Source organism: Takifugu flavidus, chromosome 11 (assembly GCF_003711565.1).
Source record: "Takifugu flavidus isolate HTHZ2018 chromosome 11, ASM371156v2, whole genome shotgun sequence".
In the NCBI taxonomy this organism is placed as follows: domain Eukaryota; kingdom Metazoa; phylum Chordata; class Actinopteri; order Tetraodontiformes; family Tetraodontidae; genus Takifugu; species Takifugu flavidus.
Genome location: NC_079530.1, coordinates 6,864,304 through 6,890,804, shown reverse-complemented (window position 1 = coordinate 6,890,804; position 26,501 = coordinate 6,864,304). Strand labels below are relative to the sequence as shown.

Sequence of the window (26,501 nt, the reverse complement as noted above, 5' to 3'; positions counted from 1 at the left end):
AGTCCCAGTGTCAGATAGGGGGGGAAGATAGGAGGAGAACCCTACAGGGTTTCTTTACAGCTAGCGTATCTAACAAGAAACAGTACAACCCCTCATTTGGGAACAAAAGAGCTGGCGTCAGATTGGACTATCGCATAATTTGATTTAATTAACGAGCCACATCAAGGGGCAACTGCTGAGGAAGAATACAAGAAAAAAAGGAAAGGGAGGTGTAGAAAAAAATTGACATCAGCTTGACCTAATTGATTACATTATAACCTCATTATCAAAGTCTAATTAATAGAGATCCAGAACAATGTCGTTTATAGAGACTTATCAATGCAAACGAGTTGGTAAACCCCTACCGCTGCCCTTACATAACCCCCCCACCACCGCAGCCAGTTCCTCCTCCCCATCAATTTACCCCAACACTAAAGTGTTTCATTCTAACAAAAGGTTTCTTTTTTCTAAAAAAAAAAGGGGGGGGGGGCTTGGAGAGACTCTATTGTTGCTGGAAACAATGGGGCTTGAAAGCATGTGGTTCTGGTGATAGAAGGGGTATATCATGCTGGGCATTTCCAGAGGAGGTGAGGGTGCACATGTTATCTATAGGTGTCTCGGTATGTCCATTTTATCAAGTTGACAGTGCATTATTCAGTTCTTTGAGGGGTTGTTTGGAAATTAGAAAGCGTTCAGGGAAAGTCGGAGTTGCCCTCATTAACCCCACCTACCTTGACTCAATCAGCTGACCGGTAGGTTAAAGCAACAACACAGCCTAATTAGAGCAAAGGACAGAGCGAGAGGTGAAATGTCAGTGTCCTCTTTCTTTCTTTCTTTCTTTCTGTCACTCTTTTCAGATGAGTTGCTGCTCTCTTGGTCACCGATGCAAAACAAAGTGCTTCAAAAATGCTCATTCAAGGTGTTAACATGTTACAAATCTAGTAAAACCTTCCATAATTATCTGCTAAAACAGGATGTAGGACAGGAAAAAATCTTGTAAACTTTTCAAACTATCTGTTGTGGCAACTTTCCTGCCTTTTTCTTCCACCAGTATTATAAAACTAAAACAGAAATCAAATTAAACACAATCATATAAAAGAGATGGGATTGGGTCATGCTTGGTTAAACCAGAAAATCAAAAATATCAGCAGTCTCTGAAATGCAGTATTTGAGTTACGGGATGTTCAAACAGCTGAAAGGGCCGGTGTATTGAAGCCTTTTAGTCGAGTGCTTTGAAGAGCCACTGAACCGCATCGAACCAACTTCACACAATCATGCTTTAGGATCAAACACTTTACGTTGCAGTGATCCAAATGATTTCTGTCATTCACTGTGAAGGAGCCTTCGTTCCTTTACAGAGTCTCAAAATGGGGATTATTTACACTACATAGTATTGCGCAACCATCAATTTGAGGATTTGTACATGAAATCTTTAGTGTAAAAGAAAAATGTGACGCAACCATTCTTTGTACTTAAATGACCGATCATTTAAAAGGATGCTCTTCTTCAGGGTAGGTGAAGTTTTACTTATTTAGTTGCATTTACTTTTGCCATAAAGGTTAATTTATCTTAGGTCGAAAGCAGGCTTGGGTCCTGCTGAAACATTGTAGGATTATGTAAAGGGAAACCCCGTATTTACATCATTGGTATATGAATAAAGAATCCAATAATTCTTTAGTTGGCATTCCATTCTTTGTACTGATGTGACTGAAGTATAATGTTCCTCATAACAGAAGGCATACAACTGTGTTTAATGCTGTAGCCACAGCGTTTTTTGACATGTGGGCAGCTCAGTTGACTTTTCCCAGGCTGATTTTTCCTAATGTGGTAGAATCCATCATCACAGTCAGCTCAAAGCTGGAAAAATATGATTCCATCCACCTGCATCTCTGTACTCATCATCTGCTTCTCTTATTCATCTCTCCACAACTCCAAAGAGCCAGGTTAAGACCCTTTTTTCTTTCTCAGTTACCAATTTTTCCTTCTCCTATAGCTTTCCATCTACACCACTACCTCCTCCCCTCAATGCCCCGACTCCCCCTTCCCCCCCACACCTCCTTTGCGCTCTTTCAAGGTCCACAGGCTTGACTCCACCTTTTCAATTCGGCTTCCCAGCAGCACTACTTAGTGGGGAGGTAATTGGAACCAGTGCTATCGGTGTGATTGAGGGAGCGAGAGAAGAGTATATGTGTGTGTGTGTGTGTGTGTGTGTGTGTGTGTGTGCGTGTGTGTTATGTTTAAGGTGTTGGTGAAGCATGGCGCAAAGGGGGCCCTGTGAGAAAGGGGGTCAAATACATAGAAGAGCATTTCAGTGCGAGTGGAGAGAAAAGTGAGTTAGAGTGAAGAAGAGGAGAAAGCTGATGCCATGAAGGTTGTGAAGAGAGAGAGGCCCGTTTTGAGATCACACCTGCTTTCTGACATGCATCTTCCAAGCACACATATGTGCACATGATATGTGAGTACATCACCGGGTGCTTCTCTTTGAGAATATGATTAATATTTACAAAATATACATTGTGTTAATGGATTCACTGTACTGTCCAGTCTGCCAATATATATATAAAAAAGATCGAGGCATATTTGAAAACTGCATTCCAAATGATCAAGAAGTGAGACTGTAGTTTGATTGACGTGGTACGGATTTAAAAGTTCTACATGAATATACATATGCGTCTGAGGTTTACCAAGTTAAGAGTATCGTTTCCTGGAAGAAATGCCACATCCCACTGACTGGTCTGAGCTGACTACCAACTCCAACTCTTCACTTTTTTGATGCAATAATGGATATTTAAGTGAAAATCTATTATTATTAATAGTTTAAAAAAGGCCCAACACTGATTCGCACTAATGGAACTAATCTAACCAAAAAGCAATTTTATGATCTTCTTTTACAACTCACCATGAATAAATCTCTGTCTTCTAAATCTACAGCGAGGAGGAAGGCCTTCTCAAAACGTTGGTATCTGCAAAGAAGGTGCAGATCATTAAACAGCAAACCAAAAAAAACCCCCACAAAAATAAAACAGTCACAAACCAGAGAAAAATATGTACACAAAGGTCTGTTTTATTGGTTTATTCCTTCTTCTAGTGTGCGTACAGAATTATACCCACACATCTGCAGACACCTCTGCATACAAAGCTGTCAATAATTGAACAGAGGGCAGTCAGTCGTTTTCCTATTATCCAGAATTAAAGCTGGGAGCGAGTCTTGTATCTCCCAGTACAGAAACATCTCAACTTTCCTCCGTCTGGAGCCAACATGAAACAAACAAACACCAGCAGAGAGACGAGGTGTGTGTATGGAGGGATGGCGGGAGGGGGGGGGGGTTCCTTCATTTGATGTTGAATGAGAGAAAAAGAATGCAGGTAGGTGATAAGAGAGGAGAGAAGGAGTGATGCCAAACAGTGCTCCTGCTCTGCTGCAGAGGAACAGAAAGAAAAGGGAGAGCAAACGGGAGGTAATTGCAGGATGGAGAGCAGTCGCAGCAGTGTGTGGGAACAACAGGGTCTATTTCAGTCAAACAGGCATTTCAAAGGGCTCTCATGGTAAAAGGGAAAATGAAACAAAAGTCCAAACAGGTGCATGTGAGGTGCTTTACCTCATGAATGACTCAAAGGTGGTGGTGGCAGTAGCAGTGTATTTGTAAATACATTTAAACCTGATTTCCATTACAGAACTTTTAAAATAGCTACAGTGAACGTCAAATAACTTTTGTCCAAAGCTTTTTCAGATGCCATTTTACAGTCTTGACAAGTACAGTCGGTTATAGAGTAGGTGGAGGTACCTGAGGAGGTGGTGAAAAAAGCGGCGCGCATACTTGCTGACCGGCTCCCCGTAATGAAGAATCACCAGCTCAGAGAGAGGAGCAGCTGGGGCATAAAACACACCCAGAACTGCTTCCAGCAGGGCTATGGTCAGCAGAGAAAGACAAAATAAATAGAAACATCCAACATATACGGTTTTAGTAAATTATGAGTAATTTCCAACTGAGTCAAATGACGTATAACTAGAAAACTGCAAAAAAAAAACCTCAATATTCACCCTCTCTCTCTGCGTTCAGCTCTAGCCTTAGCAGGTGGTTGGCGATGAAGCTCAGGCCCCTGAAGCACTCGCCTCCCATGCTGCTCCAGTCCATGGCCTCCAGGATGCCGAGTGCCTCCTGGATCTGGCTGCAACGCAGTCGCTGCTGCAGCAGCTCTCCATGACCTATGTGGCCCCCACTCAGAACACCTGTCACAAATACATGAAACAATTATTTCTATGACACCCAAGACAAACTGTGCCTTAAAGGTGGGGTATAAATATTGTAAAAAAAAAAGTATATGAGGCAGATCTCTACATAAATGGTTTTTGCATATGTTCAAGGTTTTTGTTGCACATATTTAAACATATTTTTCCAACATCAAATCTTACAAAATATGTTTAAAGTAATTTTTGAAAAACCACTGTTAGATCTATTTTGTGTACACATGTTAGACACAATCTGACAGAGATCTTCGGAACTGCCTCATTTAAACTGTGAGAGAGGCCTGACTGATGTGTATGTTTGTACCTGAATAACTGGACCAAATTATTTGTTTGTTACTGTGGTTGTTGGCTCCTGGTAATCAAAAAGCTTTATGCTTGTGTGCTGCTACTACTACTACATACAATCAGAGGAGCAATTATACTTTATATCAACAGTATACGCACTTTGTGTTGTATTTTGTTTTGTACTTGGGTCATGAAATTTAAACAGAACGAGGTGGAAAATTGTGGCTATAATGTCTACAGGCAAGATGCCATGGTGCAAGGATAATTAACGAGCAAAAGTGAGAGAGCGAGAGAGAGAGAGAGTGTGTGTGTGTGTGTGTGTGTGTGTGTGTGTCTAAGCTATTAAAATGACAAGCTGACAATTAGCAAGCCCCCAAATTCCCTAAAGAGTTGGTTAATGTACCCAATACATCAGCTAAGTGTAGCCGTGAGTGTGTGTGTGTGTGTGTGTGTGTGTGTGTGTGTGTGTGTGTGTGTGTGTGGTGTGTGTTTGTGGTCCTTCATTTGGGCGTTGACGTCTTGTTATAATCTAACTCTGAGCAAAGACAACAGATCCTAGTGGTGAACAGGACAAGTCAATTTTGTCAGACCTGTCTCCTCTACAATATTTGAGCAGTCTGTCAGTCACAAATAAACACTGAGCACAAGGAACATGCTGTGCCACACTAGCATGAGGAGGAAACAGTCAAGAAAATAACATAAAGGGGCTCTGAGCAGTCTTCTTTGCAGGACTTATTACTTTTGCATAATAATATGAGAGATTTGCAAGTACAGTATTGCTTCTCAAGCAAGTTAAAACATGTTTTAGTTCATAACCAAAAGCAAGACACACTAGCTTCTGTTCTTTTTTTCCTCTTTCCATTTAATTAATTAATTCTAACCAATTATGCAACACTTCTTTAAACATCTGTATAAAAATGTCTATTTTCCTCAAATGTCACGCAGGGTATTTCCTTGTCTGCCCTTCCACAGCCTGCACCGGTGCAGGCCCAGCCGTGGCCAACGTGTGCCCAGATGAGATAACTGTGGAAGCAGGAGGATGAGTATGTGTGTGTGCGGGGGGGGGGGGGGGGGGGGCAGAGAGGGCTGCCTACTATGGGGAAAAAAAGGGACCTGGAGCTCAGCCAAGTCTTTCTTCTTTGCCGCCTCCCAACTCTTTCCTCCTGTCATGTAGCGGGCCTTATGAAACAACTCAATACAGAGAAATTGCGAAAGCAAACAAACAAACGAGTTAGGAGTGTGTGCGCATAAATGTGTGCGTGTGCAGAAATAAAAGAATACACACATGTGTGGATGGGGGTAAGAATTATCACGGAGAAAAGACGTGCAGTGACTTTCTTCATCAAAACCTTGGCAGACGATCAGAGGAAGAGAAGCTATTGTTGGAAGACACACTCCCCTTTCCCAGCACACGCACACACACACACGCACGCACGCACACGTACACACACGTACACACACACCAAATCTTTACCTTCCTCATCCGTCCCCACACTCCTGCTTTCAAACTTCAGCAGAATGCTGCGTGCCGCTGTCACATCTTCTTTCCAAAGTCACAATTAAAGACACTGAATGTGTGTAGGTGCGACTGAGTGTGAGACTGTAAGTGTGTGTGGCTCCTTGAGAAAAAAAAAAATTTGATTGGCAAACTTTATCTAGGGGCCTCTGGGGACTGCGCAGCCACTGTAAACGATTTATCGGAAAAATACATCCCACAATACACCGGGGGCCCTTGCCCTGGGGTGATTATTGAATGACCTCTGAGAGCGTGACTCTTGCTAACCTTCCCGCCCGTCAACAAATTAAGTTTCTTCAGCAGTGAAGAGGTCGACCCCTTCAGCAGCCGTATTTACTCAGTTGGGTTCAAACATGGTGTCAGATCCAGAACAGAGAGCAACTCTCTGAAGAGAGGAGTGACTTCATTAGGACTGGTGGTAGGAAAAATGTGTCAGCCTGTTACTGTGTTGTGCACGACGATTGAATATTATGATATTCAGCTCTTTAAATTGACATCCAGTTTCATGTTGATGGATTAATCATAAATCTAAAGTAAGGACCCCTTCGTGCTTTGGTTGGATTCAGGGCTCCAGCTGGGGTAATCAAGGACATTCAGATTTCTCCGATTACTCTGACCAGCCTCCCTGTTCCACCAGCTGTAAAACACCCCACAGCATGAAGCTGCCCCCACCATGCTTCATCATAGGGATGGTATTGGGGCAAGTGATGACGTGCCTGGTTGCCTCCAATTATGATGCTTAGAACTATGGTCAAAAAGGTCAAATTGGTAGAGTGGACCTCCTCAACTTTTCCCCCTTCTGCACGCAGGAGCTCTGGAGCTCAGCCAGAGTGACTTGGGCCAGAAGGCACTGTGTTCTTGGACAATTGAGGCCAACAGGAAGCCCATAGCAAACACCACAACATAAGAAAATGAAAAAAGTGTGACATTCTCAAAATAAAAAAATAATTATGCTCAGGTACGGACAAAACATGGGGTGCATCGATGTAATAAAGACCAAATTTAATCTTAATTTACATACCTAGTCTGAATCTCAAAGCAGCAAGTGGTCCTCCATGAAAGACTAGCAGCAGAATCTGTGTCCCCTCTGGACCTCCTTCCGGGCCTGTCCCCCACTGGAGTCTCCCTATGCCTTCACAGCCACGCAGGTGCTCCATTAGTCTTAGCATGGGAGCTGGAGCTACCTCCTCTGCTACCAGAGCCATGTTAATAGGTGCCAATCCCACATCAAAGCACATCAACTCCCCCTGCCCACCCCCAATCAGAACCATGGCTCCAGCAGGGTGCCAGGCAACAAGTTTGGGAAGCACAGGGCAGGAAGCCGGGAGGGAGACCCCCCGTCGTTGGTCATACAGTATCAGGGAGGAGTCACTTAGTCCCAGAAGAAGAGCAGTTTCACTGGGGTGACGTGAGCAGGAGACAGGGTTGGATGGCAGAGGCACACGTGTCACAGACAGGCGATGCAGGCGATCTCTTCCACATTCATACACACAGGTGTCGACCCAGAACTCCTCTCTGTGTCCCTGGTCTCCAGCAGGTAGTTCAACTGTTAGCAGCTGGTAAGGCTGGAGAAGACTAAAGCGACAGTCCATTGGACTGCCTTCGGTCCGGATGAAACTCAGAACCTGGAAGGAGGAACACATCATGAATGTTTACAAAAGGTGTTTAATTGGTGTACGCAAGCATATATCCTCTCCAAAGAAAAGCAGAACGCATCTTACATAGTTCTAAAAACACTTTATATTGCTCATCATGAGAAATGCCTCGTAACTTTGGAAAACTGTCTCCTTTTTGCAAGTTGAAATACTGCGTCTGAACAGGTAGCAAATGTATTTATAATAAGTTTATATTTAGATGTTTCTAACTGTTGGAGTTTTGGTATTTTAAAACCACTCATTCATTTATTTGATATAGATGAAAAGATGAATGCTGACTGGCACGGTTGAAAAACATTTGTATTAATTTAACATTAATATATAGCATATATTAATATTAAGTATATTGATATTTAACATTATTATAATATATATTTCCTTTTATTAACAAGAATGAATGACACTGAAAGAAATCAAAAAAAATTGTTCTAAGGTACTATTTTTCCTTAATAAAAATGAATAGAGAAAAAGAAAAAACCTGACTCAATTGGGCAAATTGGTCAATGTAACAGCTCTAAACACCGTGGAGAAGTGAAAAAAAACAAGGAGCCTTCAGCATTGCTCATAAAGACCCGGCTGTCAATCAAGACAGTTAATGATAAGAGCTCCATTTAAACTCAAGGTCAACAACATCCTTTCCCTGAGCTAATGCTTGGCACGCAGCGGTAAACAAACACCTCTCTTAACCTATTAAAAGGACCAAAACACCAATGGGGAAACTAGGCTCGAGACTTTTCTGATATTAACAGAACACATGATAAAAGCTGTGGTCAGACCAACACTATAGGTTGTGGGAGTGGGCACAGTGGTCCTGTTAAGCTTGGAGACAGGTCGCATCACGAGTCGCATCCGTTAATAAATCACCCATAAGGCACCAGGAGGAGCAGGTGGATGGATCCTGTACTAAACAGCAGCCCAACTGCTCTTCACTCTCTAAATAAGCTTTCTAGAGACAATTTCACCTCACCAGAGCCTCTGTTAGAGCCCTGAATTGACCATAGCAGCTTTGGCTAAATGAGCCCATTTTTTTTTTGCCATGCAGACAGAAAGGAGGATCTGCAGCCTGCCTGTCTTCCTTTCACAAAGCTGCCCAGCCCAGTTTTTTGGCAGGCACTGCCAAAAAGGGACTTAGGGGGAGAATAAGAGTTTTTTTGCCTGCCCGTGGTCTATAGCAGGAGAGAGGCAGATGACTGTCCTCCTGAAAGCTTTTTTCCCCTAGCCATAATCCTCTGGAGCTAACTCCTGCTGTTCACCAGGGGGTGGGTGCTATGTGTACTTGTGCGTTTATTTAAGGCAGGAGGCAAGAGGGTCTCAATAAACGTATAGCGTAGGACATCCTGGGGAGGGTGCAGTTCTCTGGATAGAGTTCTGCAATGACAAATTGACACATGCACATAGACATATTTCAGGTCCGTCCCTTTGAGCCCATCCTACAGAAAGCTGTCACAGGAATCACAAGACCTCTTATCCTCCCGGCTTTTCATCTCATGCCCAGTTTGTAGTGCCCGCTGTGCTAAAGTGCCATGGTGGCACTGTCTAGGATGAGGTGCAGCTGAATCAGCTCTGTCTTCTCTGATAGGTGACCCTATGAGGACTGGGAACCTTGTGCAGCGTCACATTGAGCTCAGAGGAAAACTGGATATGCTGCATGAAATGGATCAACAAGCAGCCATTATGTTAGAGACACCATGATGGCTTTCCGCCTGTCCGTCCCTCCACCCATCCATACATCCGTCCATAACACTTCTTACAGTGATGGTAAGAAGGAAGGGTTCCTACTGTCATGTGTCGGAAACCTCAGTTTCACGTCACTGGAATGATTGGGAAAGACAAACAAGGAAGAGAGAGATTTGGAGAAACGTGGACAAAAGATAATGAGCCCAGAAGTGAGAGGAGCGGAAGAGAGGGTGGAGTCATGTCAGAAGGATGCAAAGAGAGCAGAAGACAGAGACAGACAGCAGAAGAGAGGCCTTGAGTAAGTAGCTTTCTCCTGGTTATTGGTTTCAGTGACTGGTCAAAACTATTCTTCTCCATTCTTCTTGTCTCTCTCTCTCTCTCATCAGAACCCCCCCACTCCATGGCGTGAAAGATAAAGCGGACAGGCCCAACTGTGTGGCTGGCCCTTGTTCACAGCAGTGGCCTTTTGAAGCCAATTTTCCAGCTCACGGAGCAGAGAAAGACAGGGAAAGACGGACAGAGAGTGAGAGAGACAGAGGGACTTGGAGGAGAGTTGAAGGGTGAAGTGAGTTTGGGGGTGCACAGGGAAGCTTTAGCTATGTGAATTAGGGTCAATGTTTAGGCACAAAATTGAGAAAATGAACAAGTAGCAGCAATATTCTACACACTTTTTCGGCCGTAGCTGGTAACAAGGAAGAAACAAATGTTTCCTCCTGTTAAATTTTTCCAAAAGAGTTTGGGTTGAATTCTCGACCTCATTCTGGTGGAGTGTTGGAAATTTAACCCTTCAGGCTTTTAAAGCAGTTTGCCCAACATTTTTAAACAAGTTCTCTTTTTGCACAACAGATGTGATTTACGGATCAATCAAGACTTTTCTTGTTTAGAATGCGACATATGATAATTAAAGGGGAGCAGACATCACATAAAATACAGATCAAACAACTGGAGAGAAACTGGTGACAGATAATGGGATACGCACCTTCTTAAAGTACATTTGCAAATAGACAAACAAACACGTGGGCCCGTTTATCTGGTGTTTTCATTAGGATTAATAAATTCTACGAAATGGTGTGTGCGTGTTTTTTAGGTGGTGGGGATGGGGGTAAGCATGAAGGCATGATAATTAAAAATATTAACTGGCTGCAAAAAAAACTATGTTTTTCTACCTTTTCTACCCTCCACCCCCCTCTGTGCTGTGGCTCCACTTATCAGCATGGGGGGGGGGGGGGGGGTATATGAATTAAGACCACATAGGGAAAGAAATCAGACTTTTTTTAAATGCCGAGAGACTGGCTAGAAAATTGGCTTAGTGCTGCAGATAGCAAACTGAACAAAAGGAACATATATATGAGCTTGAAGTGATTGAAGTAGCTGGCGTCTCCCGATGTGTGCCTGGCGTTTGATTCCCGCCACGGCTCTTACATAAACTGCTCGCTTAATTTCACACCACGCATCTGAAAAATGACAACAAACGCTTTCATTAGAGCGCAATGGCGCAGCCCCATGAAGAGACTTTAATGTTCTTGAAGCGTGGAGGAAGGAAGGAGGAGAAGGAAGACAGCATGGGGAGGTTGGGGGGGGGCGCGGAGAGAATAAACTAGGTGAAGGAGTGTGATAAATGTGGAGAGCATTCCAAAAACAAGAAGCGGAAAAAGCAGCGAGCATCTGTTTAGCTTTTTTTTCCTCAATATTCAAGCGCTCCCCTCCCTTCAGCCCCCACTGCTCCCTCATTCTCTCCCATGTGTATTTGTTTCCCTCGCGTGCAATTGGTAATGCCCCTGTTTCCACACTTCCCGCTTTGGTGTGATGAATGTTTTGCATATGCATACTGGGTTAGTGGTAGTAATGCTAAACCCAGTTTGGCAATTTGTTTTCCATTTGCTTTTGGCACAAGGACAATTGTGTGTTGACACAGAATCGGGTCACGGGTAGGGTTCTGCCTGAGGCTATGAGGTTGTGTGTCAAAGCCCGTGCATGGATGTGTAGGCGTTCTCCTTCATGCTACACCACAGCTTAGCTCTGCTGGTTATTTCATCTGGTGATGCATGCAGGTGTTATGCAGCAGTGCCACCCTTGAGGTGACTAACACACCATCTCCAATCCTATCCATGACAACACGGGTCTCAAAATCACAGCATTGTTGCTCTGTGCTACAGTTTCCTCACTCTAGGTGTCTATATGATAGAGAAATCCTGAGCCTGTGTAAATAAAGTACATTCTATAACAAGACATTATGAACAAGACCTCACAAATCATTTCAGTGATTAAGTTTCATTCATAGAAGCGCAAGTGTCATTAATAGATCTACACCACGTAGTCATGTCAATTGTTTTCAACCTAATAGACTTATTTAAAATAATATGGATTTATTTTACCTTGAGCTCGTCAGTGGCGGAACAGCTGAGCAGGACTAGGTTACGTCTTTGAACATCTGTGTGAGTCCAGGGCCACAATTCCTCATCAGGCTCAGCCAGGCTCCACCAGCAGACTGCTATATCTTGCCGATGGTTGAGGTCTACATGCCTGCATAGCCTCCGTCCTTGCGCACTTGGGTCTACACACACCACCTAGACAGAGAGACAGACAGACACACACATGGGTTTCCAGGTTTTTACAGTGTTATTATTATTCCACATACCAACACATATATTCCACACAACATGCACAAGATTTCATATGTTTCCTGTGTGGTTTTTCATCCAGTCACCCAAATCAAAATGTCCCTGCATTTGGTTTATTATGTGTGGAAAATAAGTTAAAGCTTCAGGCTTAAGAAAGGGACCTTTTGTCTACCTAAGCTTGTAGTTTCTGTGCTATTCACTGGTCAACCACCAACGTGCCTGTTGTTATTCCTCTGTTAATTTTGTTTTCTTGTGTCTGTGATCACTGGTGCCTTCAGGTTTGACCCTCGTCTTCTTAATGCCCTTTTTAAAAAAAAAAATTAAATCACTGAAAAGCATGTTCTCTCTCAAAGGTCTCCATTTGTGTCCAGTCTCTTGTGTTCCTGTTTATATGCATCAGCCTTGACAAATGCAGAGCAGACTCAGATGCCAGCGCACAAGCAGAACTGAAACATTTCTAATGAATGAGGGGAACTGTCCACGATATTTTGGGATTCAGACGTTTGTTTTAACCTGTTGCAACCCCTGACGGCTCTGAACGTTATTATTTCTGGTGCTGCCGTTACGGCCCCGTCCTTCCCCCCCATCTTGTTTTTGTTAGTGGCTGAGACTGTTTTTGATTTTTCCATTATTAATGTGTGTCTGTGTTTGTTCTGTTAGGCTTTTTGTTTTAGTGATGTGCATATTTTTGGGAAGGTCTGCCACGGTCTATGGGCCACAACAAAGAGATGCACTGTAATGAGCTCTCGTGGTGCTCGGGGCAGGGTGGGTGCGCACATGCAGGAGGAGTTACTGATGTAAAACATATATTGAGACACAATTTTATAGATTTTCGCTACAACACACAGCCCCATAATTATACAGGCCTTACATACAGGCCACAATAAACCTAGGGCCACAAAAATACATCCTCAAATCACAATAGTTGATGATTCAGGGACACAATTAATCTTTCTAATTTGTTTCAACAAAGAACCATGCAGTAACTGAGTGGTACTTTATGAGTAGAGATTTGAGGTTCAGTGGTGCATGTCTACCTCTTTCTCCTTCTTTGGGGAGTATTTGTTTTGGACACCGAATACAGAAGATCATTAAAATTATTAAAGTAAATCTCATGATGAAGGGAACAAAGGGTTTTCTCTAAAAAGCTGAATGGGGGATCACTGCCAGACTTGAAATTGTAAAGTCAAAAATCCCTTAAAATCACTGGGGTTAATAACAGTCTCTGCCCCTTAATGCTCGGTCCCTTCCGTTCCTGCCCCTCTGAGTCTGTTTTCTGCTGGCGTTTGCTGGTCAGCAATTATCACAAACCACTTTCTGTGGGATGGATTAGTTAACCCCCCCTGACTTCCTCGGTCTAGCTTAGCCAACTGGAGAAGGCAGACATGTATGTATGGGTGTTTCAGCAAGGATAGGTATCGGTAATATGTTATAGGGTTTATGCCCATGTGTTGACATTAGCGAGGTTTACAACATTAGCTGGAATTAATGATTTTAAACCAAAGGATAAGGAAGAAAAATGTATGAATATAGTCATCATTTAGTCACTTATTTAGTAATAGGTTAACAAAGGCTTACTGTTAAAAAAAAAGAAAAAAAACAAAATTTGCATGATAAGTCTCTCTGAATACAACATTTAAATACCGGTAAGTGGCTATTTTTCCTTTCTTACTCACAACAACATAAGTGCTCCTGCACTTCCTCTTATTAATTTCACTGTACCTTTATTTCAGAGGGTGACAGTTTATCTGTGCATCTGCTGGTCTCAGGGGACTCCTGGTTCTTTTGGCTGAGGTAGACTGCAGCCACTTGGCTCTGCTCCAGGAAGGACAGCAGGATTAGCCTATCGCTCAGCACCGCTGGGAATGACATCACCACATTTGTCACTGAACATCATCCTCTAAATCAAACAAGTGCAGGTTTCAAATAATCTCAAAACCTTTCTAATTGCAGATGCACAAGAATAAAGAGCTGTTAAACATTCACAAGTTTTGTCTCTTATTTGTAATCGTGATCCCAAACTGGGAAACCGAGTGGGAGTGAGTAGCTTTAGAATTTACAGTGACAAGTTTATACCTTCTTTTAAACCAAATTTCAGTGCGCTCTCTCGTCACCTTCTTGCTTCCCCACTTTAATTTTTCCCTATCACCTTATAATTTGTGCCTCTTTTCCCCTCAGTCTTCTCATCTCTCTACATGTCAGTGTACAGCAGACTCTGAGGTCTTTTTTGTTGTAAAAGAACACACTTGATCCTGTTCAACTCTTCAGGAGCTGCATGGAAATGCTGATTAGCAATTAAGCATCCCCCCCTTCAAATTAATCTGTTTATGAAACCAATTAAATGGAGAGGGGGGGGGGGGGGGGTGGCATGTCTCTCAGATATATCCTGTTTTGAGTTGAAGGAGTAAGGCTGCACCCGGAGATTTAGAAATCTAACCACCAATTACCCACGGCATGTGAGTATTTATAAACATGCCAGTATTGGTGTGATTACACTTCAAATCATCATCCTGCTGTGTGAAAATTTCAAATTAATATGCAAATATTTGATAGGCAAATGAAACATCGCTAAAAAATACAGGGGAAAAAACCCAACAAGCATCTCGAATCAGGTCAACTCAGTCAGACTATCACTATGTCAGAGTTGGATTATGAAGCATTTGTATTAAAAATGGGTACGAGGCTTAAATCTTCACAAAATACAGCCATTAATGATGCCTTAGTGTCTCACAATAACGGTTAATGCAATAGTAAGCGTCTTTGTAATAGATTACTAACAAATCAAGTTAAATGCAATTTAGTATTGATCTCAGTGGGAATCTATAAACGGGATTAGGTTTAATCCCATTCCTTCCTAAATGAAGGCTGGGATCTGAAACCAGATTGTGGCCCAATCTGGGACCAGGTGGCTGATTTGGCATTAAGGGGCAGACTAGGCAGACCTACATGACCCACCGTCCATCCCCCCCTGAGCCACACAAGCAGAGTTATAGCTGGTGAACTGAATGATAACTGCAGCCCAAACGTCACAACATATGTTATACACAGAGCTCAACATATGCAACATACAAATGCACAGCCACAAACACAAGACAATTAAGCACATGCTAAAACATGAATGGTTCTTTTCACAATCACAGACAGACACACGCACAGACACACACATGTTCTCCTCTAAATCCATTTAATGCCATCTCTTCGGCAGCATGTTGACTTAAGAGGCCAATGGGCTTAACCAAAGCACATTTAAACATGGGTAAATGAAACTGGCTATGAAAAATCACTTATGGATGCTTAAACATAGAGCATATGCACAGCTTTGCCCAGCACTCAGGCCAAAAGATGACAATAAATTGATGGTGAAAAATATGTGTAATCGACTGCTCTGCATGATGCAATGAGAGCTCATGGTGGAAACAGTATAAGCACCAATACATATGCAAAGTTTTACAAAGAGATGACAATATTTCTGCTTTTTCCCCCATTGTTTAATATAGAGTCCTGACTGCAGTTGCTAGCTGGCCTAAAATCAATTAAATCCTTTTTAAAGCCAAATGGAGTTTTCCTGAATAATGAAAAGATCAGTTTTCTCATTTCAGCATCTAAAAATCCCTTTCCAAAAATTCAAATCAATAAAAACGCTGAAACTTTGACTCAGTCAAACTTTAATGTTAAGACAAAACCGATCATTTTGATGTTTTAGTCATTTTGACAAACACGTTTTTCTTGCTGCTTCCCGAATTTTGCCAAGAAAACAAAAGAGGAAATAAAGATTTTTTTTCTTGTAAAGCGGAGTTTATTTTATTTGGATATTCTGTTTGACAGTGCGAGCCAGTCTGGCTCTCCTCTGTAATTGTCAGGCTAATTTAACAGGTGACAGATGTGAGAACAGCCTCTTACCTCTGACATTCCACCCGCCCTCCTTCATGCACACACAAACCACCATTACTCTAGTAATTAGTGCCTCTGAGGCTTTGAATGGAACTCAGCGGGGGGATAGGTGTGTGCCCTATGTACCTGTCCAGCTGTATGTGTGTCGCAGCATGCACCATTATATACTGTACATATGAGTATAGCATCAGAAGTATGTAATATTATACATACTTGATGTGTACGCAGCTGTAATGCCATATGTGGGAAGCACTTTCTAGACTTGCATAAGACTTGCGTTTTTGTGCTATAGGGGGTTTATCGGGTATCTGGAGACTCTAGACGGAAGCAGGGAGGGCGGTGTTATGAACAAATAATTGATAAAGAAAGAAAGAAATAATTAGCAGATTTGGGCCGGTGTCCACGGCCCCTTATTCCCTCCTGCTGGGTCTGTAGAGCAAGAGAGCACAGTGTGGAAGGGGGGGCGGTACTCCCACGAGAAACATGCAATGAGGAAAAACACTGATGGATGCTCTTAAGGGAAGGCCCCCGGACACACGCAGCACAAAAGGATTTGCCCGCAATTAGTTGGTGGAGTTGCCTTGCTCACCTGTGGCACCTGTTATCTTTGTGAGTCAGCGTGCACACGAGAGAGTGTCTGTGCGCGAAAGTGTTGAGGAGAAAGGGGAATGTGCACATGTGGGAGCGTGGGTGGCAGATGTCAAGCTGAATATGTGGTGAGCAGGTGGAAAGGCACAATCACAGTGTGACAGAAAGTACTTGGTAGCTAATTCTGAGGTTTTAAAACGGCAAATATCAAATGAGAGAGAGTGTGAATGTGGTTTTAGCATATTTAAATCTGCAATGGCAAAACCATAAGCAAAATTACAATTAATCAAGTCTGGCAAACACGATTAAACTAGCGAGATGTATGATTTGGATTTTATTGTCAGGCTACAATATTTTAACATAAGAGGAATGATGGTTGTGTAACAGCACATATGGCCAGCAGCATCACGATATTACTCAAAACACACTTCAACTGTTGCTAGGATTGAATGTACTATAAAAAAAAAGCTCAGTTACCGAGTGTAAAGAATTTCAGAGTATGAGAAAATAAGCAGGACCATTGTCGTCTGCAACTAACCATCAGTCACGGTGTTAGCTGGAAGGCGTCCCACTAATGTGCGCTCTACACACACTTGCTCAAGTTGAGGTCCATTTAAGGTAAGAGTCACTAGCACTCCGCTACTCAGCATCACCTGCAAGAAACCCCACACACACACACAGACAGACAGACACACACACACACACACAGACAAAAAGTGGTGGTTTAAGAACTGTTTTTGGTCCTTAACTGTCTTCAGAAACCGATTTTTAGCATTTTATCAATCTAACCTTGAGTTAAAGAAAGTAAATAAGTAAAGCTGGTTTTATATCATTCAAGCCACCAAAACAGATGTGATTTTATTTTCTTGTGTGCAATAATCCCATCTCAGTGAAGCATCTTACCTGGCAGCATTTCTTTGTCCTCCATCTGATACAAACGCAGGTGTGGATTTGCAACAGTTCCTGAATGGGCATCAAGGATACACAAAAAACAAAAGAAAAGAACTCATTAAAATAAAGTGAACACGTGAAAACATTCTACAACTTTTTACCTGTGTGTGTGTGTGTGTGTGTGTGTGTGTGTGTGGTGTGTGTGTGTGTGTGTGTGTGTGTGTGTGTGTGCGTGCGCCGTGTGTGTATCATTGCTGCCACATTCCATACGCAGCTGGGGTGATTGGATGGGAGGAGAGTGGTATGAAGGAGGAAGAAGGTAGGGTGTGGAGGTGAGATGGGGTGTTGGTGATTTCAGACAATGGTTATGGGTGATGCTGGTGGGTGAATGGCAAGTGCGTGTGCATGTGTGTAACAGCCATAGACAGGATCCATCAGACAAAGCTTGGTCTGTACGGCCACAAGTACAGAGGGAGTGGGGGAGGTTGGGGAGGAGGGTGAATGAAGCAAGAGGAAAGGAAGGAGGAAGAGAAAGGAGGGGGAGAGGGAGGAAGAGAAGATGAGGGGGCAGCCTGCAGCTCCCTGATCCCCTCAAATATCCCTCTTGATGACAGAGCCTGGTCGAAAGAGAGGTGATGAGAGAGGAGAGGGAGAATGGGGAACAAACGGGAAGGACAGGGAGAGTAAAAGGAGAGGGAGAAGAGAGGGAGAATGCCCCTATTTGTTAATCAATCGCCCGTTTCGGAAAGGGAAAACTTTCAAAATCCCCAGAGGGAGGAAGAAGACAAGAGGGGAGGGAGGAGGAGTCGTGCTGGACGGCCCAATGGAGGAGGCGGGTACCTCTAGCTCCTTCAGCGAATCCCGTAGTTTCTGTGGTCGCTGGTTCTTGGGAGTCCAAGAATAGCCTCGAGCTATTAGGAAAAACACAAAGAATTTAAAGATCACGAGACTTGGCAAAGAATGAAATGGGATTGTTTTTGGTGGGTTAAAAGGTCCTAATTGGAATTTTAAAAATATCTTCCATAAAAAGGGTGGCCCTCTCTATATGAGTTGAAATCCATGAGAAGGGATTTCTTGAAGAGTAAATAAAAGGAAGAAGCTAGAAAAATAAAAAAGGCAATTATGTATATATCTATTTCAATAAATCTGTTCCGGCACATTCAATTTCCAGGTAAACACAACAGCATTAAGTACTATACTATATTAAGTAAGACTTTTCAAAAAGGCCCCACAGTAAAAACTACTAAAGAGTCTAGTGAATGCAAAACATCTCTTCAAACACACTCACAAACACACACAGGTCCTTGAGGAGAGGCAAATATTTAATCGTGAGGACTTTTGATGCTCTTGTGTTATCTCCCAAATGCAACCTCGCTGTTAGCAGTACATATCTCCTTTACAACACCAAGGCCCATTCACTTTAATTTCCATTCCCTTTTCCCATCTATCTCTGGTGGTTAAACAGAGGGAAGCATATTAAAATACAGTTAATTGAATTTGTGTAGCTGCTTATGCCCATGTACATACATGAAGTTCAGTGGCAGAAAAGAAAACATTATTTTTTTAAATATTTTTCTCCATTAACAGTAAGATGCATGCAAATGAGGGTGTGGAAGGTGGGGTCCAGAGGAACAGGGGGACAGGGGGACAGGGGGATGAGTGTTTGTCTCCTGATAAGGGTGTTTATATTCCACTACTGAGTGAAATGCAAAGTATGAGGGGAAGAGAGGCGGGACTTTATAGGAAGTAGGACAATTGACAATGATTTATAAAAGAAAATTACTAATTTAAATATAAAATGTAGAGGAAGTTAAATTACAGTACCAATGCTGCGAACCTACCTTCAGAAAAATGGAGTTTCTCATTGTAGTAATGATGCTCAAGGGGATTGGCTGAAAACAAAAGAAGAACTTAAGACATTTTAATAAAAAGAAAAAAACTACTGTAGAAGATACGTGCTTTTGTCAACATGGACTGAAAACTAAGCTGGAGCTCAAACCACCCCCTTAGTTCTGAGGGAACGCGTTGGCACAGAACAAACCACAATCGCGCCTCATGGCCTGGTCACTCTGAGCATGAACGTAGCCAGTCCTATGGCCGTCTTTTCTGGCAGGCAGAAACACCTCCAGGATTAGTAGTATTAATCAGATAAGGGGGTGAGGGGCCAGACAGGCCCAGACATGGGCACCTGCTCCGGGCTGGGTAGAAAGGGCGGGGAGTGTTTTGGCTGCAGGGGTCCCCCAGAGCAGCACTGATGAGGCTGGGTCTACCTCTAGTGGAGAGATGCGGAACTGCACGTTTGTTTGCTTTTTAAATCAAACGACTGAATAATCTACACCAATTGTTTAGTGCAGGATGCAGCACGTTGTTATCTATATTTCAGAGCCAGATCCACATTAATTTTTTGTCACCTTTTATTTGTCAAAAAAAAAGCATTCAGTAAAATCATGTCTAACACCTTTTGTGTTGTTTCGCTGACAAATACATCAAGTGAAATGAAATTAAAAATATAAACAGGGTCATTTCAATTGTAGATAGTCAGGCTTTACAGTTAAAAAAACGAAACATTTTTTTCTAGAGGCTTGATTTTTTGCAAAGTCAGTCTCAACATTTAATATTGAGCAAGCAATAAAAGCAGTATGTGTAAATGTTTGGATAGCTGTACGGCTTCCTTACTCTGCCTATCCCATCCCCCCTACACTGTGGTATCAAGCCACAGTTTAGTAATCCTCCAAATGAAAGGATTTGGAGCATGAGCATCATCTCGTCACTGAAGATGGGAATGAAAGAGAAGTCAGTTTCTGAGAGAACGAAGAATCCCCCATGATGAGAGGCAAAAAGGAAGAGACGGAGGGCACACAAAAGGCATAATTAACCCTAAATACTACACAAATACAAATGAACATTTAATATGTCAATATGGAGACAATAAATTATAGCTACATATAGAGAGTGACGTAAAATCCTGAAATATCCAGATTTATGCCTCAGACGTTGACATGGGCAAAATAAATCTTGAAGAAAAGTAAATATTGGACATAAACAAGTACAATAGACCAAAACAAACAGTCTTTAAATTGTACAGTGTTATTTATGTTTAAGGGGATAGAAAATAAGGAGTTGAGCTTGTTTGATAGTGCTGCAGTCCAGTGTGTCCATTGACTTAAAGCAGTATGTAATCTGGTCAGAAATGGCTCAAAAGGAAGAGAGAGCGAGGAAGAAAAACTGGAAGTGGAAATAGTCATAATAATAGTTAGTGACGATAGGATATTTCTAACTTGTAATGTTTGGATGGAGTATTGTGGTCAGAAGACCCGATTAGACATACAAAAAGGAAAGACCTGATAGGTCTTTTGATACCATCAAAACTGTGAGGTGAGGAATGGTAAAGCCTTCCTGGCCTCAGGCAACATGAGGATGGACTACATAAGGCCTCTTACTATGTGATCTAGGAGAAAGTCAACAGTTTAGCTTTTCTATTGCTGTGTGACAGGGCCCAGGGTCAACAGGAACACAGGGATTGACAGAGATAGAACCAGAGAGGTCTAATAACCTGCGTGCAGCATGTGCGATGCATGTAATATAAGGTTTTAGGGTGTCAGTCCAACATACTAATAACATCTGTGGAGTTAAGAATGTGTGACTAAAGGTTAAAAGACACTGAAACACACAGGGCCAATAATTTGTGTCTGAGTGTTTACAGTGCAAAGCTCTTCTTCATATATAAGAAAGTCAGAACCATTCCAAATACAAAACTGATGCCACTTATCTGAAAGGCAAACACACATCCAATATAAACACTATTTACCTGGCTCGCCTTTATCGTAGTACTGATAGGTGCCAATATCTGTATCTGTGGGGTGAGAGAGAAAGAGAGAGAGAGAGAGAGGAGAGAGAGAGAGAGAGAGAGAGAGAGAAAGGGAGAGAAGAGAGAGAGATGAACATCTATCTGTCAGAGAAAAGCAGAAGACAGATCAGCAATTTTACACCATGGGATAAACAATCACTATCAGCCACCGGCCTGTCCCGTCTGTCGACACTGGGGTCTGAGCTGAGATAAGGCCCCTGTGAGGAGGAGGAGCTGGGATGATGGGCTGGGGGGTCCGAGCCAGAATAGAAAAAAGGGTAGGGGGACGAGGGGTATTAATAAAGACAGTAGTCAGCCTTCATCGATCCCCACCAGAGATAGCATAAAAGATTTCTGCATAACATGTAACAAATTTATATATATTCACACCACACACCAAAGCGAGCACACACACATTGAATAATACATAGCCCAGCCCCTTACCCTAGCATTCACATGCCTAACCCTAACCCTACTTTTAAACACAGCTCTTTACCTTCACATGGCCCCGAGAATTGTGAGGACTTTACAAAATGTCCTCACTTTCCACTATTCTGGTCCACACTGTGTAGCATGTACAAGAAAACATATACACATGAAGACACACACACGCACACATACACACAAAATGCTGAGCTGATGTGTTTCTCTCAGTGTTATTCCTGCAGGCCCCAAACCATAAGCAGCCAGAGATTCGCACAACACATCGTTTCTTTATCGCTCCACTGTTGCTGTGGCTGCAGCTGCTCAGGAGGCCAGGTCACACAGCAGCATTTAGCTGATGGCAGGCATACAAACACAACAACACAACACTCTTAGTTCTGGCTTGATGGCACTTTTTCCATTTCAGGGACTGAGACTGACACTATAACCTTGAGCATATCCCAGTGTCTTCCAAGATCTAATAACAACTGGCAATATGCATTTTTAACTAATTGCTGTGCCTGTACAGTTTGTTTGCATCGTTATGAATATTATGTTGATCGAGACAACCGTTATAACACATAATGATAAAGTGAATGTATATTGAGGCTGTAAAAATGGTCTAATGGTCAGTCATTATTCAATGTAAGGTAATAAGGGCTTTTTCTTTCTTAAATTGAATGTGATTAGCACAGGTTACTTGTATACTAATGCACGGCACTGCTGCTTTTATGACTCTGCTGTTGTGTTTTGGACCGGACATATGCAATTAAAAAAAGTGATGATGAAAAGTGTTACACCTCAGCTACATTGGTCCCTTCCACAGATGTATCCATGCACATGTTTACCTGATGTCCAAAGACACATGCAATGGAAAAAACAAACAAATAAGGATATGTCAGCATCACCCTGGATATAAAGCATGTTGTACTTTTGTGTATGCACATAAAAACACATTCAAGGCAGTCACTCTCCAAGAGACACTATCTCTGTTTAAAGCTCAACAGACTGTGAAAGACGAGACAGGACGGAAGGGATGAGGAAACAAGAAAATGGAGGAGCAGAATTTCTGTCTAACATTAGAGATAAACCGATAAATGGTTGGACAACACACCCAAAACTGCCAGAAGAGTCAAACTTATAGAAAAACCTAATGTAGTCTTTATAAAGCACAGGTCACCTGATGGCTCTTGATGCATGTAGGGTGTACTGTTGTGTGGGTGAAACATGTGACGTGACACCTCTGTACATACAAAGTCTAAATCTGCATCTACTGTAACATGACTTGTGACTATTCTTGATTTTTGAAAGCACTGCCTTACTGATGGAAATTAATTGTGGAATTGACCTTTTCCTTGCCCAAACAATGGCAATCCTCCCCATACATTACTCTGTATGTTGGATGTAAACTACAAGACACCACAACATGAACAGATTAAGTCGTGCATAATACAAAAGAGACTAAAACAAAAACACATGAGAATTTAAAGTTGGTGTGGAGAAAGTGAATTGGTGTTGACTGAGAGCCTGATTGTAAAAGATGATACAGCTAAAGTGGATAGAAGGTGTGAAAACAAAGTGAGTGATGACAGAAAAAACCAGAGAGACAATTGTGGGGAGAGCAGGAGATTGAACATGCTGATAAGTGCTACCTTTGACTTTGAGTGAGCTCTTGGTGGACCACAAGTGCAGCTCAGCCAGGCAAGACGCCATCTGACGGAGGAGTGTAACCTGAGTCTGCCGAGAGGGACGAGTACAACAAAGAGCAAATTAAGAGATGGGGAAAAAGAAAGGGCGGATGAACCAATCATAGAGGACTATCTCGTGGGGGCAAGATAAAGACTGACATTCATAGGTGTGAGGGTCAAAAAAGCACTTCCATGTATACCACCAGGCCACACATAAGAAATACAACAGTTGGAGAATATTTAAGAGTGAACAGGCGTCTATTTATATTTTATGTGTATGTTAAGTGACGCGACTCGAAGAGATGGATCAAAAATGCCTACATCAACAAATGATGGGTGAGCAGCGATGGACATACACTTTAGCGCTGACAGTTCAGACAAAGCAGGCGAGATTCCTCACATCAGGCAGTCAAAACAAGACAGGTCTATGACAGACAACTCCTGCAGCCCGTTAACGTTTGTTCCTGGAGGGCTAGCGTGTAGAGCTTTTTCTGGTCGTCTCTGTGGGGTTTTCTGGGAAGGACCGATCATTTATTTTCTGATGACATTTGTTCTACTTGGAGGTAGAGGCTGGGTTCATATCACCATCTTCGACCCATCATGTCTCCGGTCTCTATCTAATTAGTGCTAAAAATGCCTTGAAAATAATAGGTTATATAATGGGACTCCATTTTGAACCATAGCTGTGTAAGTAAGACTTAGTTAAAGATGTACTGGTAATCCTCTTACCAGGGACTAAGATAAACAACACCTGAAAATCATTTACAGCAGCTGTCATTCCACTACATCATCATGTCTGTCTGCAAATTTGCCAATCTGGTCTCCTTATACATACACAAAAGCCTCAACTACACTTTTAAAAATATGACTCTCAGAGGACCATCAATTCCATGTTTCATGCTTTATTTCTGCCTACTCACTGTGCCCCACCTTTAGCATTTAAAAAAAATACAGTTACCTCTGCCACTTGAAATATGAAAAAAAAATCATTTTGAACTGGATTTAAAATTCTACTTGTGAATTAAATGCTCCTAGTAACAACTGGAAGCCATTTATAACTAGAGAATAATAATAATAAAAAAAACAATACTAAATCTAAAACTGGTGGTTGGTAAAGTGATTAAATGAATGATTAAAACCTATTTTTGACACAAAATCTTTAAGATTTTGTGCTGAAGGTAAACAATACACACCCATACGCAGGCAGACAGACAGCCCAGCTCCTGGCCAGCTGCCACACTGATTCTGACTTCTGTTTGGGGTTGCTTTAGGTTACCCGACTCCCTGCAGAGCTGCTCAGCCAGTGTGCAGAGCACTGGGTGAGGGCTGGGGGTCTAGGTTATTGTATTATGTCTTTACACTAGTAAAGAGGCTGCTTTAACATCAAAGGAAGGGAGGCAAAACATATGACTCCTCTTTCAAAGACAGTCCACAGGAACTACGACCTTGTCTGCTCTCTGCATCTTTCCCTGCTCTTCTTTCGCTGTCCCCTCTGGGTGGCTATTGTGTGTGTGTGTGTGTGTGTGTGTGTGTGTGTGTGTGTGTGTGTGTGTGTGTGTGTGTGTGTGTGTGTGTGTGTGTGAAAAGATGAATAGATTTTTACCCGTTGTCTGTATGTTTGAATAATATTCTAATTTACAGTGAGTCAGGAATAAAAGGAATGTTTTCTTTATTTAGAGTTATACAACCAAAGTGAAAAAGAACTTAATTTAATAATTTTCTTAATTTATGTAAGACTCAAATAAACTGCATTAATTTGCATGATAGTATGACAGTTGACAGAAACTATATATCTGCAACATCATGCAACAAGGTTGCATCTGAAAATGTCTGGACATAGAGTTCCTTATATAGTATATAGATTTTACCTTTCATACAAGGGTTCAGGCATCATCTGTCAGCAGGTGGGGGCTAAAATCAACAGTTGTTTTCAACTTAATGTTTCTTATGTTGAAATAGATTCAAAGTTATTAGCAAATGATTTCATATTTGCTGACCACCCATGTCTGTCATCCCTCAGTCCAGCCCTCAGTCTACTGCAATTAGAGAGAGAGAAAGAGAGAGCGACAGCAACAGACATAAAATAAACATTAAGAGACTTGGAACCACCTTAGTCATTCTTACTCTCACCATGCTTTCTCAGCACTGAATTACAGCATCTGTCAATGACTTTATTTCTGATGTTTTTAGAACCAATAAAACAAATGGAGCATCTTGGATCTATACTCTGAGAGTCTACAAGTGGATGTTCTCCAATATGAGATGTATTCAAGAAATAAACTCATGTACTCAGTAAACACACTCAGGCACTCAAGTCAGTGCTACACCACATGCACTCCCATCTCTCACACTTCTGATATGGCACACAAACACACATGCATGGACAGATACATACACTATGATGCTTATTATCTTTCAGCATTGGGATACCTGAGGAAATGTACACATGCGCACATTTACATACATATGAGTCCATGAAAAGTGATTCACAAGTGCTTATCTGCAGCAGTCTGTAGGGAGAAGCCATCACACTTCCAGTCTCCTATCACAGCAAAGGAAGGGACACAAAATTCAAGGATAACGTATGTCTGCAGAAAGAGTGACACAACTGGAAGTAAAAACTAGCTACTTTAAAGAATGGAAGTCCAACAAGGTCTACAGGCCTGTGAAAACTGAGACCATATACAAAATGGTAAAGAAGATTCTAACAATATACAGGTGGAACTAAGTTTCACGACGGATTCTTTGCAAGCTTGTCCAAATTGCTAATAAAAGATTAGATTACGAGTATTTCATTGCGAAGAAAGAAAATCCTTAATGTAACTTGATGTTATTGCTGTTTCTGGGTCAATTGCCTCACTAATCAATGAAAAAGTTCTTTTGTGGCGTTTTGGGTTGTAATAAACACTCTAGCCTCTGGGGTTAGAGCCCCCACTAGATCCACCCAGTAGGAAAAGAAAAAAGTGAAGAGACCAACTGAAATATATTTTCCCTTCGCGTGAAAGTGTTGTAACGTCTGGCCCCGGTGTATACAGTTACCCCTCCGCGCATACACAATCAAACACAACCACAGGCGACTGCAGTGTATCTTCTCAACTGTCGTATTACAACACTGGGGGGGGTCGCTGGAAGAGAGTGGAGGGTGGGCAAAGTGGCGCCAGGCAGCAGGCCGAAAGCCTTTCACACAGACA

At 42.2% G+C, this 26,501-nt stretch overlaps 1 protein-coding gene across 13 annotated transcripts in view; it reads right to left on the bottom strand.

The window, feature by feature from the left end:
• wdpcp (WD repeat containing planar cell polarity effector) overlaps positions 1 to 26,501 on the bottom strand; it is a 43,340-nt gene that overhangs the window by 10,895 nt on the left and 5,944 nt on the right. For 7 of the 13 annotated variants that reach the window (XR_008952659.1, XM_057047431.1, XM_057047426.1 and 4 more), the window contains exons 3-14: positions 23,275 to 23,359; positions 21,161 to 21,205; positions 19,194 to 19,244; positions 18,193 to 18,263; positions 17,365 to 17,424; positions 17,000 to 17,114; positions 13,705 to 13,841; positions 11,737 to 11,928; positions 7,051 to 7,654; positions 4,022 to 4,210; positions 3,765 to 3,888; positions 2,879 to 2,942 (exon numbers count right to left, since the gene is read on the bottom strand). Coding sequence is in view for 9 of the 13 variants with exons in the window: in XM_057047431.1 (XP_056903411.1) it covers positions 2,879 to 2,942; positions 3,765 to 3,888; positions 4,022 to 4,210; positions 7,051 to 7,654; positions 11,737 to 11,928; positions 13,705 to 13,841; positions 17,000 to 17,114; positions 17,365 to 17,424; positions 18,193 to 18,263; positions 19,194 to 19,244; positions 21,161 to 21,205; positions 23,275 to 23,335 (1,713 nt within the window). In the remaining 4 variants the exon portion in view is untranslated. Of the gene's footprint in view, positions 1 to 2,878; positions 2,943 to 3,764; positions 3,889 to 4,021; positions 4,211 to 7,050; positions 7,655 to 11,736; positions 11,929 to 13,704; positions 13,842 to 16,999; positions 17,115 to 17,364; positions 17,425 to 18,192; positions 18,264 to 19,193; positions 19,245 to 21,160; positions 21,206 to 23,274; positions 23,360 to 25,178; positions 25,490 to 26,501 lie in introns of those variants that run through there. The other 6 variants (XR_008952660.1, XR_008952662.1, XR_008952661.1 and 3 more) reach the window with 3 other exon arrangements.